At 30.8% G+C, this 18,263-nt stretch overlaps 1 protein-coding gene across 3 annotated transcripts in view; it reads left to right on the top strand.

Annotated features, from left to right (window-relative positions):
- Positions 1-18,263, top strand: part of LOC130903791 (uncharacterized) — a 173,555-nt gene that overhangs the window by 50,342 nt on the left and 104,950 nt on the right. For all 3 annotated transcript variants that reach the window (XM_057816117.1, XM_057816118.1, XM_057816119.1), the window contains one exon: positions 7,516-7,701. In XM_057816117.1, coding sequence (XP_057672100.1) covers positions 7,516-7,701 — 186 coding nt within the window. The remainder of the gene's footprint in view (positions 1-7,515; positions 7,702-18,263) is intronic.

The following is an 18,263-nucleotide window of genomic DNA, read 5'->3' as shown; positions in this document are numbered from 1 at the left end:
TACATAAATCGTCTTTGTAAATAGTTTATAAACACGCATATGAACCCTTTTCAAAATTTATTGTGGAAAATCAAATAAAGAAATACAACTCATGCAGGAAATTTTAATAAAACATAATTTAAATACTCTTGGGTATTATTTAACTTGAATTTATGTATTTACTTACAGATCTACGATATTAATATTTACTAGATATATAAATTTATGGGTTTGTGTAGTAATTTTGGGATTCTATCAAGAGACAGTGTCGTAAAAATATTTTATTATCAACTGTAGAAATATGAAGAATAAAATATTGCGATAAATTGTAGCTACAGTTCAATAACCAAAAATTTGGGGGATGTCAAATACTTGAAGGGAAGATTGAATGATTTTTAAACAAACACAAATCCAAATTTCGTTTAGACCAAAACTGAAAAAGACCAAACCCTACGAATTAGTATATTATTTAATGTGAAAAGACTAGAAATAATTGATTTATATATAAAACGCAAGTTTTAATGAACATGGAATGTTTTTAATCGCTATTAAGTAATTAATAACCCCGCTAGGTACTTTAAAAAAACATTTTTACCAAAAAAAATCAAAGTTAAATGTATTATGATTTTTTTTGTGTCAAAACTCTAAGAGATTATTGAACGAACGTTATAAAAATCATAATAGTCTCCATAACTTTTAAACGTTTTCTATAGGGATTAATCTGATATTATGAACCATTTTTTTTAATAATTAAATAGTTTTTAGAAGTGCAAATAGTTTACAAACATCTACTCACCATTTCGCTCGAATTTGGAAGATTTTAGATGGCGATATCTTTAGAAGATCCAAAGGATTTTTATAATTGACTAACATCCAATGCTCATAGAAGATCTAAACAATCTGATTGAATTTAATGCAGCAAATACACAAGCTGCTGTTTTTACAAAGAAAACTGGTACTGCATCTCAAGATTTTCACATGTTTGGACATAAAGCATCACCGTCACCGCAAATTCAATTGTTGGGTATTGAGGTTGAGTCACGTGGGTGAATTAGCGAAGGCAGATTAACAAAAATAAGAAGTAAAGACAACAAAGCTAATTACTTCCTATATTTGGAGCTTGGCTCCCCAGCTTACTCGATTCAATACAGAAAAGAGGGACGTTTAGACTCTGTTTTACCACCACGGCAAATGCTCTTCCGAGCTGTCCAATATAATTCCACTTAAAGCTAAACCTCCTCGACAGGTATACGTGGTTCGTGAACATCGAATTCCCGAATTCCCCTACAGACGCACTGGATATCAATTTATCGGGATTACTTTCTTTGGAGAAGTGCAAAGCTGTGGAATCAGCTACCAAGAACCGTCTTTGACGAAAACTACAACCTACAGAAGTCAATATCCACGTGAATTTCTATATGGCAATCACCATTCGGAACTACTTGAGTGTAGATTTAGATATTTGGGCTTACTGTTTATATAAAAAAAGACCTGAACTGTTTTTTAGAATTGCAACTTGCAAGCAATGAAAATGACTCTAAAACGACATGAAACAATCAGTTGAAATTGATCTGCGCATGGTTTTGATAAAAAAATATCGCGTCTTGCACCACGTTGCATCATATCGAGCAGCCTTATCATTAATTGTAGTCCTTCACGTACGCCAATGCGGGTAAATAGTAAATTATGTAGTTTTTTCAAGCCGGTAACGCCTATTAGACAAAGTGATGGTTAGTTAACGTTGCATAAGGGAAATCTAGACCATCATGAGGGTATATCGTCGAACAATGGGGAGGTAATTACAAGGGAGAAAAACGTTTTATTTGAACCTTTTTTTTCCTCTCAATTGGTAACTTTGTGTTGTATGAGATCTGATTTCCTGTTGTGCTGGGTGGGATTTTTTTTAACTACGTTTATCCATTAAAGATGAAAGGATGAGTAGAATGGGGGTTTAAATTGGGAAATTCGTCACGATTTTGAAAAAAAAGTATCACAATAAATTCTTAATAGTATTAATTAGTTCATCTACAATTATTTCAGTTTTAATATAAGCAAAGATAAATTTGAATTCATAAAGATCCCGTTTGCAACGTCTATAGTGAAACATGAATCGTCTACAAGGCATTAAAGATTGATTTAATACAGAAAATATTAGATATAATATAACTCACTCGTCATTATTTGGATTTTGTCCCCATGTGCTAAATCGGGTCTAATTCAGATCACAGAACTTTCAAAACTTCAACCTAGTTCACTCTGTGGTCGGAAAAGACAAATTTCTTGTGAACAATACCACTAGAATCAAAGAAAACTATCAAAATTTTTCATCACATTGGATCGAATTGTCCTCGGCTTTCCTTTTAACTTCCAATTCCTTGCTTTGAGATTTAAACTACTAATACCTCAGTTGAAAAAGTCTTTACTTGCCTCTGGTTCCAACCAATCCTCACAGAACTCAGTCCTTTATGCTTTCTGTGCGATTTCTTACAATTTCTTCATCTCGAGTTTACAAATTTTTGAATAATTCATACAGGGAGGTACCTAAAGGATGATTCCAAGAATTCGATACGGCTCAGATGGTTGTTTTTGTCGATTTTGTTTTCCCATACATATGATTGTATACACTCCACAACTTTCCTCCAGTCTAGGTGCACTTTCCCTTCAAGGAATAACGAACCAGCTACTAAAGGTGATATGGGCGCAGACAAAGCAGAAAACCTCGCCAAGAAACCAAAGACACCACCTCATCCAGGCATTTGTATACCATCCAATTTAGTACAACTGGAGTCATCATTTTTTTTAACTGTGATTTGACAGCTCATCATCTATAGTTTTAACTGCGAATCTACGATTGTTCACTTCTTCACGGTTTGTCTTGACGTTCCTCCGGGTAATAAAAAGCAAAGTGCTCTGACCAGTACAACTTGTCAACGCCTGCAACCTTTAAACTTGGATCTAAACAAATCCCGTTGTCTATTTCAAATATATTTCATTTTGGTTTCCACTCCACATAATTAAAGACCTATTTTTATAATGTGTGTATGTAATTTGAAAATAGAAACAATCTTTTGTAATAATTAACGTAATCAAGAACCGAAAAGTTCTTAATACGCGCGTGTTCGTGATTAATAAACATTATCATTTATTTCTGGTGTAGCGGAAGTTATAAAAGACGTTCGTCTATTATTTTATGCACATCTTCTTCGTGCACTTGCTCAATTATGAATAGGAAAAGTATAAAATGTCACTTTATAATTTATTAGACAGTGATATGAAAATAGAAAGAAATTATCAGGTTATTATATAGATTTTGAACTTAATACATAATCAAAAACTTTTTTTTCAATGTTGCCGTCAGGTATATTAGTAATTTAGTTCTCAGTTTATGAAAGCTTTTAATGCCGAGGGTGTTTATTGCAATTTAATAAACCGATTAACATGGAAAAACTATTAGAACTACAACACCTGTATATAGAGTATGATTCTACGCATTTTCGATAATTTCTTTGAGAATACCGAAGTGAAAAGCTCTCAAAACAAACTTAATATCTTATCAATTGAGTTAGCTCAACTATATTTGATTATTGAAGCTACGAAGATGCCATTAAGACCTCGAAGCATCTGTATATCAAGACTAAAAGTTTTTCTCTTTTTTTAAATCAATGCTGCTATTTCTAACTCACATAATTCTAATGTTACCTCAAGTACCATTCGAATACGAGCTCGCAACTGCTGCCGCCTTTCGGAAGTTTTATTACTGTCGAAGATCAAAGAAACTTCAGTAGTTTTAACCGACACGATTCCTGCTGCATCTCCTGCTCACCTTTCGAAAACTGTAGCATTTACTGAAGGACTAGTTGACACAGGTAGTTATCGGTATCCTTGTTTATCAAAAAATCAAATGAAAACATTTCCCACTAAACTAAATGTTAATTTGGCAGCTTCTATATATATTTCAGTGGATTCTAATCTAAACTCGAGGAGTTTTTCAGTTCTTGCTTGGCTATCTACTCCTGGTTCATAGGCAAAGCAAATATGAACTACTTGTAGAAGAGATCGAGCTTCTAAAAGCTAAATCTGACTAAATACATGTTTGACTACTGAATGCTAATGAGGTCACAGGTTCAACACGACATCTAGCTCCCATGGGAAGCCCAGATATATTGCAATGGAATAAAAATCAACAACAAGGTCTATAAAAGGAATACTAATGTCAGTTTTCATTGGATGCATATCACAGGTGGTGCCAGTTTAACAATAATGATAATTCTGTCGAACATCAGCCCCATGTAGATCATGTTATCGGTGACGGGTTATCTCTTCACACTTACAAAGGTTCCAACGTGAAAGAGACCATATTTGGAACCGAGTAAAAAAGTAAAAAATAAAAAGGAAAACGACCGGGATGAACGTCCTATATCTAAGTCGCAGTTACCTATATGTGTCATAGTTTTTTCTCCAGACGTGTGCCCAAATTTATCACACCACTTTTTACAAAATTATCGCTCTTAGTTGCTCCTAGAAATATCACTTTTACTATGACAGATTTGAAGATATTGGAACGTCAAAGTTTTCCAAAAAAAAAGAGCAAGAATAAAATAATTCTCTTGATAGAATTGGAATAATTTGAATATCATTAAATGTTTCAGTTTACTTTTTGTATATTCCACGTATATGATTTTAATTAGTTTTGACGACGGTCCTGTCTTTGTCCATAAATTAACTAATTTAGGTACGTATACGTAGGAGTATTGTTCATAATCAGCTGTCGATGACCGATGCGTTTTGCATCTGTTGTGTTTCATTTTCGTAGCTATGCCATGTGGCCAATCTCCATAGGTGTGACTCAAGAGCTCCTGGAATGCATCAATTATTTAATATCTACAAAATAATTATAAATAAATCGAATACTCAAAAACATCACACTCGATTTTTAGGTTATGATAAGTATAATACTGAGTTCTGAATTTGTATTAATAGTTTGCGGATCACAGCTGGTTTTTTCACGTGTTCTTTGTTATTAAGTTGTTGTTTGTAGTAAAATGAAATTCAAAATGAACGAGAAACGACACGATTGATAGATAAACTAATCCTAAGATCCTAAATAAGTTTATAACCAAGCATGCGCACTACAGTGATCCTAAATTACCAACTGATTCCGAATCGATTCTAAATTGATCTCGAACAAGTGCTCGTAGTAGTCTGAGATCAGGATAAGTTGCTAAGAACCTGTTTTTTGATATAATTGATGAATTTTATACCAGGCGCATACCAAAATGCAAATGCCATAACCTTGAACGCTAACTTTAGAGTCTTTCAACGCTTTGGAGTCGGTTTATCACGTGTAGTCGACTTGATTGACTATTGATTGGACTCTTGTGTGAAATGAAAGAGCCATGTTTCATCTATGGTCAGATATCAATACAAAAATTCGGGTTTATTGAGTTGCAACGGCTTGAAACACTGGTCATAATTATTTTTCGAAAATAAAAATTGTTGCTTTGGCTACACTATCAAATTATACACGTGTCTTTTGAAGATAAGGGCTAATTGAAAATCATATTGATTTAATAGTACTAGCACCATCTATATGCCAATATACGAAATTCTCAGCCCACCTAATGTGGGTGAATATCTATCTAGGTTGTTGGTTTCGAATTTTTGTATTAATTTAAGGCGATGGATGTTCATTTCATCAATCCAAACATAATGCTCATTGTTGTCCGTAATGATAAATGTTCTCTTTCAACGCTAAACAAATAAATAAAAATTTCGTGTTATTATCTCATTGTTGGAACAACCTGTCAAACGTTTCAATAAAAACACTGTTAGAATGACTAATTCTTCATTCTTCGTTTCGTTTATCATCCGGTAATAAATAAAATTTCATACTAAAGCTTAATTAATTATTTAAAAGAGTCGTAAAAGACGAAACAATGTCTTCTTCTTACCCACATACCTAAACGACACCTTTATGGTATTCACGCGTCTGGTATAACCCACTAACCTCCATATTATGAAAATACTAAATAAATTTTAATAACCGTTTGACATAACGATGGATATATTATTCAAAATACATTTGTTTATCAAAAAAAACTGTTACTTCTCCTTATTTTTCAAAGCAAAGTAATAAATTGGTATTAACGAGGTTATAATCATAATCAATATTTCGCACGTCAGAACGTATCTATACTGTCAAAAATTTCAAAACACAGATATACCAACTGTCAATAAATTAAAATATACTTGTTTATAGAAAAAAAAAACAGTTACTTCACATGATTTTATAAAGTAAGATGATAGATTGATATAAATGAGGGTACGATCAACAAAAAGTTTTACTTCAAATGATCTTATAGGTCAAAAGGTCCAAGAAATAAGAAATTAAAGTAATAATTTGTCAAAATGTCCAAGCGGGATAGTGGTAGATGTTTTAACTGTCTACAAATCAAATTAGACTTAGATTAACATTTTACACTTTGGAACGTTTTTATATTGTCAAAAATGTCAAAGCATTATAGCGACAGATATACCAACTGTCAAGAAATTAAAAAATACTTGTTTATAAAAAAATGTTACTTCATATGATATTATGACGTGAGGTAATAAATTGATATAAATGAGGTTAAGGTCAACATTTCGCACTTGAGAACGTACTTATATTGCCAGAAATGTCAAAATATTTCAATGACATATATACAAACTGTGAACAACTTAAAATATAATCGTTTATAAAAAAATATACTTCATATGACCTTATAAAGTAAAAATTTGATATTAATGAGGTTATGCTCAATATTTCGCACTTCAGAACGTACCTATACCATCAAAAATGTCAAAACATTATAGCGACAGATATACCAACTGTCAACAACGTAACATATACTTGTTTATTGAAAAAAAACATGTTCGTCACATGTTCTTATAAAGTAAAGTGATACATTGATATTGAAGTGGTTTTGTTAAATATTTCGCACTTCAGAACGTATCTAAACTGTCAAAAATGTCAAAACAAGATTTACCAACTGTCAACTATAGTGTTGTCTCAGCTAATTACATAAAAATTATTATTTTTTTTTTTAGTTTTTCCTGATTATATCAATCAATCAATTAAATTTCTAATATATTCGTAAACGAAAAATATAAATTCAATCCTGTAACGAAAAAGATATACCAAAAAATTTTGGAAAAATCTTTGTCTTATACGCTATGCTGCCAAGTAGAAGATTAGATCATGTTTTAGCTCTTTAATAGGAACTAAATTCAAGCCTTCCGATTTGAAACTTGTATTGAGAATTTGTATACTAATGTTTAACTAGAGATTACACGTTCTCTTTTAACATTAAGTAGCTAATTTTTTTGTATATTTAATAGAATGACAATAAACTTCGTATATGTATGAAAAATTATAGTTTCAAGAGGGTCGGATATATGAATAGCTGCATAATCAATAGTTTCTAAAGCAAGATGGTTATCCAAACAGTACTTACTTATTATCTAGCTTGAATTATAATTTCGATTTATTTGTTTCAGATAAAAAGTGACGTGGAAACTTTGGTTGACAAATATTTCGGGAATTTGTACAGAAATTACGAACATTCCCGAAAATGTTTGATCAGGCAAGCACGTGACGTACTCGTATGTGAATATCATGGTTGCCTGCAGAAGTTCGAAGGAGAATTTTGCGTTCAAGCTGAAAAACTGCTCAGATATATCAAGGTATATTAAAAATCTTCTATATTATTATTTTCACGCCTATTATTTTGATAATTATCTACGAGAGTGCCACCGCATGTAGTTCTGGAAGATCAAAGATGGACAAATCGATCTTTGATTTCAAAATATCGTAGACTATAATAGGAAAAATCTTTTCTTTAGATAGATTTTGATTCTATACTTCAATCTAGTTGCTTCTGTAGACGATGTAAAGGTTAGAGCGGTCACAAAAATTTTTAATACCGTTTTCATAGTACGATTAATCTTTAGCGTCAACGTTTAGAGGTGGTTCGTCACGTGTCAACTGTCAATTGGATATTGGTGTGAAATTATTGAGTCTTATTCAGATCGAACAGCTCCAAACATTGCTTAGATTAATTAATTCATTGTTATTTTTTAACAGCACTCGTATATCCAAATATAAATTCACTATATTGCTAATATCTTTATGATCTCAGCTATTTCAATAAGCTTCATTTTACGATGACATAACCACAATTCTTAACAGATGACTTTGTTGAGGCAAAGTCTGAATTATCAAGTCAATCCTGGATTTATTTAATAATATTATTTCAATAAAAAACATGTTTTGTATCATACGGAAATCCTTATTCCTATTTTATTTTCTCATATTAACCAAAGTAGATCTATTCAAAATGCTGAATTAGTCTTTTATATGAATCAATTTGTTAATAGTGGCGCCATCTATGTGTTTACGAATTTTTCAATCCATTATTTTTGATATAATTTGTATTTAGAAACGCCACGAAGACAGTTTTTTGTTGAACTGAATTAATTTACATCGTAAATCCATCCAAAATAAATGCTTAGTGTGCTTAATAAAAAAAAAACACGAATTATTACAAATTGGACATTTCCTGATACCTTGACGGATTTACAACTACTGACATTTCATCAAGGTGCGGCGCTAATTAAGTAGAAAATTTTGAGGTCTCACAATTAGTTTCCTAGATTCTTCGGATTATAGTAGTTATACCAATTATTTTTATTAACACGAAGAAAACGATTGTAGAATTACAATATATTTTTAAAGCTTGCACTCAAAAAATTTTAAGTTTTAGTAAAAATCATCTTCATGTGAACATATTGTTGCCAAATACTCTTAACGATTGGACGCTGATCAGGTACTTGTTGAAACCTAACCTAACCTAACCTATCCAAACCAAATCGATTAATAATAATATGACAGTGACAGAATGATTGATTAGATTCAGGAATGCTACAATAACTTTAGACACAAAAGATCTGCATCGATAATATGAAGATTGAACGAAATATCTTCATTGGATATCGTCTTTGAGGTAGCCTGAATCTAGCGTCGTAGACAGCAGGCTGTTCTTCTTGGGTTGCTGGCTGCCCCTGGAACGGAAATTGAACTAAACCATGACACTCAAGAGTAGAGATTTGAGGAAGACTTTGAGGCCAAACGCAATTGGAAATGGACGATTGTCGTTTCTTTCACCTGTCTGTGTTTCAGTTGAACCGCTTCAGCACACGTCCAGCATCTAGTTTCACCTTGTAATGGCACGAACCAAGGCACTCAGCTACAGGTAAAAATGCACTTGGACCCGAGGATACGACGATGACAATGACAGAATTAATGATTGCTAGAGTTCAATTATCAGTTTCCTCGTTCTTAATAATCTTTTCTTCAAATTATTCACTTCTTAATTGATGTAAATTGACTTTTTTATGTTTATACACGAATATCAAGTTTCATAATTATGTCGTGGGAATAATTATTAAATTTGTAATCAATATATTTTTAAAACTTTCTCATTTATATCAATTCTAACGCCCAAAAGTTAAATTACGTTCGGAAAATAAAACGGTATTAACCGATGGGTAATAATCATGTCTGGTGTATCGTATCTCATTCAAAATTTCTCAACACTCAGATTAGTTTACAACCTACTGAATGTTCAATTAGTAACAAACGGCAATTAACGACAAAATCTCTTATTAAAAAAATACTCCTACGTCGATGACCAATACGCTTTTGAAAAAAAAAATATTGTAAATGTTTAATTATGGACGCGTTTAGATTCAAAAACGCAGCGGGATGAGACACCAAATAATATATCGATGTTTTCCGACTTATTTCAATTAATATTTGTGTGGTAATATGGGTTCGTCAAGTATAATATGTAATAACAGGGCCGGTTCAAGTAGAAGAAAATTTCAATTGTTTGTGAAAAAGAAATATAAAAACCGTCACGCACTTTGAACTCTTCCATTATAACCGAACAGTATCGGTTTTTCGCACGATGTCGTGGACTTGTTGGTAACAATAAAAATGAATCTCAATTCTGAAGTAACCGAGAATAGTTGATATTTCGAGTTTGAAGTGTATCGATACTAGACTTGTACCCAAATATCTAAATCTTTCACAAAAACAACATAGCTGAAGACTACATTCATCAAACGCTTCATAAGTGGTCACGAAACGTGGATTTATGAATATGACGTTGTAATTGTACTAAAAATACCAAATGGGGGTTGAAAAATGAGCCGTGATTAGATTTGTTGGTAGACAACTTAGGGATTAAAACGATGTTACATTCCAGCATGATTTTGACTTGTTTTTTACCAAAACACGAAACGTTTTCACCAGAATTGGCTCCCTGTGATTTTACCGATCTTGAAAATAAGCTAGAGTAGGGCTGGAACCAATTTAATTGAGTCTAATACAGGCTGGCACTGCAGCTTAGAATTTGAAGCTGCTTGCATATAAAACACCGCAAATTTGCTTGTCTGTAGCTAAAATTAGTAGTAATATGTCTTTATAGTATCGTGACCGAATTAGCTAAGGTATTCTTACAAAAATTTGTATCCCTCTTTAAGACTAAATAACTATATACACCGCAACAGCTTCTAATCCTCTACAAGGCCTACATGCGTTCATCCTTGGAGTATAGTTGCATTTGGAGCTAGGCTCCCAAGAATAGATTCTCCACTCCATACAGAAGACTTATAGGCGATTCAAAGATGACCTTGGGCAGCTTAGAGCATAGAAATAAGTTGTAGGAGACCTGTTGTATCGATACTACCACGGCAGATGTTCTTGCGAGTTGCTTAACATCATCCCACCTAGAGCAATATCTGCAAGACTTACTTGACAGGTAGATGTTGCTCATGAAGATTGAAGTCGCCTGCAGAATATCAATTAATAGGCACTCCTATGTCTTTTTGTGCTCGATTTTTTCGTAAAAACATTTTTTAGGTTTCAATAAAGATATTAATTGAAATACGTGAAAATATTTTTTATTATTAATCTTTATCAATGATACTGCGACCCTATTTTTTTGAACTATATATTCTGTTTTATACCTTTTTCTTGACAAATAGATTTGAATTTAGGTTTTTTTTTGAATTGCGACGGTTTTCTTTAGGATCTAATTTCCATATTTATTAAAATATTCTTCTATTTCTCACTATTATTGAAGTTTTAATGGTCCTTCGAGCCGGGTTAGAAAATAAATTAATATTTTCTGAATAAAATAATGTAAATGGCAATCAAATATATTATTTGTGAAAGTTAAATTGACAAAATACACACAACCAACCCTATAATCCACCCCGGCTACCTGCCATTTCCTTTGTTTACCTAAACCTACCCTAAAACTTGTATCCTATGCATAGATCTTATCGGAACATTACGCCGCGTGTGATAGATTTGAAATTTTGATTTTCTCACAGGTGAGGTAAGTGCTTCAATCTCCTGAACAGAAAAACAATGTTAGGCACTATAAGCTCGCTGAGAAGATTTATCTATGCGATATAGGTAAAGCCGACAGTTTTTTCTAAACGACTTACATACAAGGGTAGATGAAGTTTTCTAGGAAATTTACCTAATGAGACTCCTACGTTTTTGACCACCCGTGATGCTGGGACGTGGAAATATATATTACTGAATATATTCGTTGTCTATTATTTTTTTTTTATTTTTAAGTAAAGTTCATGTACAATATCCTATATTTATCTTCAAACGTATATTATTACGAACAAGTTCGAAAAATGGGTCTTTAACATTGCAGGCGGTTTATTTACAGTATTTCTTTAAAATAATTTCTAGGAAAGTTGTGTTTCTTTTTGTTTTGTTCTAGAAGTTAGTAGAATTCTATTTAGTATATATAAGGAGTTGTTTAATTCTAAATAAATAGTCGTAGTGAATAGAATGAATTAGTGAAGTGTATAATGTGTAAATTAATTAAGAACGTGAGAGACGGTGTTTATTAAATCGCCTCACGAATAGAAAAAATGTGAATAAATACAGAAAACATCACAGCATACAATATTTTTGACATATCTCCACAAAAAGAGGTCTAATAGCGTCAGATCAGGTAATCTGTTGGCCATTTTACATAAACTTAGATCAATACTCTCAGACTTTGATTTGGAAATAAAGCAATAGTCCATTTTGCTTGAAACATATTATTTTCGAAGGAGCTTGTAGGTATTCCGGATCAGGATATGAATTTCTTGAAATCGGTATAATATTTTGGAGTAGTTCTAAATATTTATCTTCATTCAAGTTACCATCAATTGAATAAGTACCTACGATATAATTTAACGGCAATTTTCACAATTAACATGTTTAATTTTGAGAAAAACCCAAATTTCTTCAATTTTTATTAAATCACTTGTTTATTGAGAGCAAATTAACAATATTTCAACAATTCTAGACCGATATGAACAATTTTCAAAACAATTTTTTTCTTATTTAGGTTATTATATATTAATCTCAAGAGAATTGATTATGTATGAAATAAATGTTAATTCTGGGAATTATTCTGATTGCCGGGAACTTATGCTATGATACTTTTACAATATTCATGATCATAGAATCCTCTTTGAAACTATCTAATTATTTGTCCCATGTTTATTTACTAGTAAATGTCAAAATTTCGTGATTTTTTGCCAAATCTTTGATCATAATCAATAAATTAAGAATATTCCAGCAAATCTATGTCGATATGAAGGATTTTTACATCAATTTCTTAAGATTTAGGAAATTATTGACGTTATTTTTATTGAAATTAATTGTATTTGGGATAAATGTTAATTTTGGGAATGCTTCTGATTGCCACGCTTATTTCATGATACTATCACTTTTACAATCTTAATGATCATGAATTCCTTTTTGAAACGATCTAATTGTTTGTCCAATGTTTATTTTCGAGTAAAAGCCAAAATTTTGTGATTTTTTGGCAAATCTTTGCATCATAATTAATATTGCTTGAACCATACTATTTTTTAAGGAACTTGCAGGTATTCCGGATCAGGTAATGAGTTTGTCGAAATCAGCATATTATTTTAAAGCAGTTCTTACCTTCATTCAAGTTACCATCAATGGAATAAGGACCTACGATATCATTTAGCGGTAATTTTCACGATTGAAATGACTATGAAGTGTAATTGTGCTGATATCAGATAACAAAACATCTTCTAAGTAATTGGATCACATTCCCATCATAGAAATCCTCTTCCATGAGGTTTCTTCAAATAACGTATCTAGCAAAAGTTTTCGAAAAAATTTGTTGGCTACAATTCAATTCTAAATAACTAATATCTCAATTTGAGATGAATGACTAACATTTTAATTTTTGTCAAATTTAAACATGGTTATGTACTACAAGCTAGATATCCAAAAAATAAGCATATATGTCAAAAACTGAAATTGTGAATACATTTAAATAGCAGATCATATTGTAGTTTTGACCTTTTATATGAAAATAAGTGATGTACTATCATGTTCAAACATTCCAAAAAGTGTGCTGTCTAAAATTTTGACTAATAATCAGTAAAATCGATTGGTAGAATAAGGTGAAGACAAATTAGGAACTTTAACTCGAAGATTAACTCTTCTAAATTAACGACAATGATGGATTCTGCATAGATGACATAGAAAATTATCCCATTGACGTCCAAAAAGAAATTTGAGGATTAAATTTTGGTCTGGTATGCCATAGCTTTCAAAATTGATTGAATTTATTAATACAAATCATCCCAATGAGGAAATAATATTTTAGGAGCTTCAGAATAACCAGAGATTGTATTGAGGCTTACGATATATCATTTGTATGATACCGATCCCCCAAATACTCCCCAAACTCTCCCTATTGAAGAGTTGTGGGTGATATTGAGTAAAAAAATGTGTGATAAGGGCTGGGAAGCCGAAGCTTCGATGTAGAATATTTCAAAAAATTGATATTTGAACATAATATCCAATTTCTTATCATCACTTTCTTCATTGACAGTCATGAACATGAATAAAATCGCGAAACTTATTCTCTGATTTTCCGAAAAATGAGAAATTGAAATACCCAAGTGCTCAATTTTGCTAATATTAATGACGAAATTTAAAAATTACCTCACTAATATATGAAACGATAGTGAAACTCATAATTATGATCTAAATCTCATTTTTTCTTAATAAAATTCTCATGGTAATTGGAATTCAGTGCGTGCAATAATTCCGTTAAAATCTACAAAAATATTCCCACACTTTTTTTGTCGTTAAGCTCATTATCAATTATAAATAAGTAATGAAATGAATTTAATTGGCAACAGCGATAAAAGATCACATCTACATTAGTATAACGAGCATATTTTTTCCTATTTTGATTCATTAAGCAGAATTTTCATTTTAAAATTTCTGTAGTAAAATCTCCTCCACATTCGACGAAATTTCTGTATAAATAGTCATAGATTGGATGAAATAATTAATTAAACCCACTTTGAAGTACTGCTCTTGTGAAAAAAAATTGCAGGGGCTAAATCTGGCGAATAGGGTGCATGCGTTCTGCTTATTTTCCTCGCCCAAACATTGCAACCTAACCTAACCTAACCAAACATTTCACATAATATTCGCTTCTGATAGTTTTTCCTTTTTCAAGATAATCAATGGAAATCAATGAAAACCGACGCTATGATATTACCTGCAGATGTAATAGTCTTTACCTTCTCTGAAGCCGGTTCTTCGATTTCATTTCATTGTTTTGGGTGTGAAGTGATGGTTCCATGGACTTTATTTGTATGCAAACTTTTAATGGAAGCATCTTCTTTTGTTTTATTGGGAACAAACGCGGCATCCATGTCCAATTTTAAGTTAATATGAAATGCCTACTACGTCTGCTAGTTTTGTACATGTTCTTCAACATTTCCGAGTTGTGACCTCATTTGGTCAACCAGTGAGTTGTTGATCATCTCAATTCGTACAGTCTCGTTTAAACTATGCTCCTCGATATTCCACTGTTGATAACGAAGGATCAGTCTCACCAAGAATAGAATCTAGTTCAGCTTTTATATTGGTTGGGCTAAGTCCATGGAAACGTTCAGTATTGATGGCTGCCAAACAAATACCAAACAACTTCTTCAAACTTGAAAGATTTATTGTATAGATTGTGTACACTAAGTCAGGAAGACTGGCAGCTGAGAAAATAGTGTAATTTATGAATGCGAAACGAATTTTGCAACTATTTAGAAAACTATTTCTATACGCCTTCGTTTTCCTTGTAAAATTAAGAAATGAATCATAGAATTAATTGCTACCTCGGAGTAATAATTTATGAGTTGGTCTGCGTATTAGAAACAGGCGGAATCATATATGAACACATATTTATAATATCCATCGAGAGTGGTAACTTCTTTTACAAGGTTGATGAAAGTAATTTAATTCAGTTTATCAGATAATATTAAATTATAGTGATGGAAAGACTTACTTATAAAAGTTAAAAGCTTATTTTGGACCTCAAATTTATGAATATCATATCACAAACAATTTAAAAGTACTAATCGTTTGTTAATGTTTAATTTGTATATAACAAGACTACAATTGGTTCATAAACAATATTTTAACGAGAAAAAATTTTAATAACAAATTTATTTTATTTGGGAGACGGTATACGTTTATTTCATTGGATTTAATCATATATCAAGTTAAATATTCAATTTTAAAACATTAATGATTATTAATTCTCCTTTTGAACGAACTAACTGTTTGTCCAATGTTTAATTTCGCTCAAAATCCAAAATTCTATAATTTTTAGTGAATAATTCGATTATTGTGAAAATAATAACAATATTTCAACAATTCTAGACCGATTCGGACGATCTTCATAATAAATTCTTCTTTTTTAAGAAATTATTGGGAATGATTTTGTTATTTTACAATATTAATGATCATAAATTCTTCTTTGAAACGATCTAATTGTTTGTCTGATGTTTAATTTTTGAGTATAACCTAAATTTTTTCAACTTTTATTAAATCATTTGATTATTGTGAGTGAATTAACAATATTTCAACAATTCTAGGCCGATATGAACAATTTCCAAAACAATTTTTCTCTTATTTATATTATTATTGACGTTAATCTCAATAGAATTGATTATGCATGAGATGAATAATAATACTAAACGATTTTTACAGCAATTTCTTCAGATTTAGGAAATTATTGACGTTAGTTTTATTGAAATTAATTATATTTAGGATAATTGTTAATTTTGGAAATGCTTCTGATTGCCACAAACTTATTTCATGATAAAGATCGACTAAATATCACATTTACAATATGAATGATCATGAATTCTTTTTTGAAACGATCTAATTGTTTGTCTAATGTTTCTTTCGGGTAAATTCGGAAGTGTTTTTGATTTTTTGGCAAATTATTGCATTTTGATCAATAAATAAAAAAAATATAAACGATTTTTACAGCAATTTTTTCTTATTTTGGAAATTATCGACGTTAATTTGATTTTGGAAATGATACTGATTGCCATAAACTTATTTCATATTAAATATCGATTCACTAACACTTTAACAATAATACTGATCATAAATTCTCCTTTAAAGTCATAGAATCATTTGTCCAATGTTTAATTTCGTTTAAAATTTCTCAATTTTCAACAAATGTATCAGACACAGTAAATTAATATGAAACTAGAGTGAAATAAATAATTATTTTCTATAACCTGGGTTCTTGTCGAAATTTAAATTATCAGATTTAATCATTTGCGAAATTAAATGATGCTTTTAGGCCTTATAGTGATTAATTTCATTAATTTCACGAATATTTTAACAATATTAACATCTATGAGTTCTTCGAAACGATCTAATCATTTGTTCAATATTCAATTTTGAATATTAGTGATTTTCACAAATTTATTTAATAGCCAATGAAAACGAAATTTTCCATTGTCATTTCAGTTCTAATAAACAAAATCGAAAGTTAATAAATGATGTATAAATTCACGAAAAACACATTAAATTATTTTTTTTAATATCGTTTTAAACAAAAGAGAAAACTGACCTACGCTATCCAGTTAATATGAGAAATTGGAACACCTCGATTATATTGGATTTTGGTTTTTGGTCACGTTTTCCATCTCCAAAACTTTATATGATTACTTCGCACCTAACAATTCCACCAAAAATTCTACTGCGATTTTTATGAAGACGTTAATTCATTGGAAACAATTATGCTTAAGATGATTGTTTATTTTGGGAATGCTTCTGATTACCACAAATTTATTTCATGATAAGAATCGACTAAATGTCAATTTTACAATCTTGATGATCATGAATTCATTTTTTAAACGATCTAATTGTTTGTCCCATATTTATTTTCGAATAAAAGCCAAAGTTTTGTGATTTTTCGGCAAATATTTGCATCATAATCAATAGATTGAGGAAATTTTAAAAAATCTAGGTCGTCTTTTTTAGCAATTTCTTCTTATTTAGGAAACTATTGACTTTAGTTTCATTAGAATTAATTATGTTCAAATTGATTGTTGATTTTGGGAATGCTTCTGATTGCCACAAACTCATTTCATGATAAAAAACAACTAAATATCATTTTTATAATCTTAATGATCATGAATTCCTTTTTGAAACCATCTAATTTTTTGTCCCATGTTTGTCTTCGAGTAAAAGCCAAAGTTTTGTGATTGTTTTGTGATTTTTGGCAAATATTCGCATCATAATCAATAGATCAAGAAAATTTTAACAAATCTTGGTTGATATGGACGTTTTTTTAGCAATTTCTTCTTATTTAGGACACTATTGACGTTAATTTCATTGGAATTGATTATGTACTCCCTTCTAAATCCTTAATGTTTATTTTCTCTTCTTTATGTACCAAAGGTAATGATTTGCACGTGAAAATGATTATTTTTTGAGGCTTGTTCAAGCACTTGACATCTATATATTTATTTAAAAATATTTTTTTAGTGGAATTGATTGAGCTACTTCTAAATTAGGTAGGTATCTTCTTTTGTTGTCGTATATAGCTTAAATACATCATTTTTTTCTCTATATAATATACCCGCCTCACTTTCTATTTCATTTATGGGATAAATTTGCTTATAATAACATTCAAAATTCTTATGAAAATAATATAATTAACGAAAATGACGAATTTTTGCAATCAAATCTCTTTCGAACGGATGCTATTGATCAGAATCTATTTATCGCTTCGAATTTAGACTCTGATTATAAATGGATTTAAGGGCGAAGGGTACACAAGGTCTGTGGCCCGAGACGA

This window comes from Diorhabda carinulata, chromosome 2 (assembly GCF_026250575.1).
Source record: "Diorhabda carinulata isolate Delta chromosome 2, icDioCari1.1, whole genome shotgun sequence".
Lineage (NCBI taxonomy): Eukaryota > Metazoa > Arthropoda > Insecta > Coleoptera > Chrysomelidae > Diorhabda > Diorhabda carinulata.
This window is presented reverse-complemented; position numbering and strand designations above follow the sequence as displayed.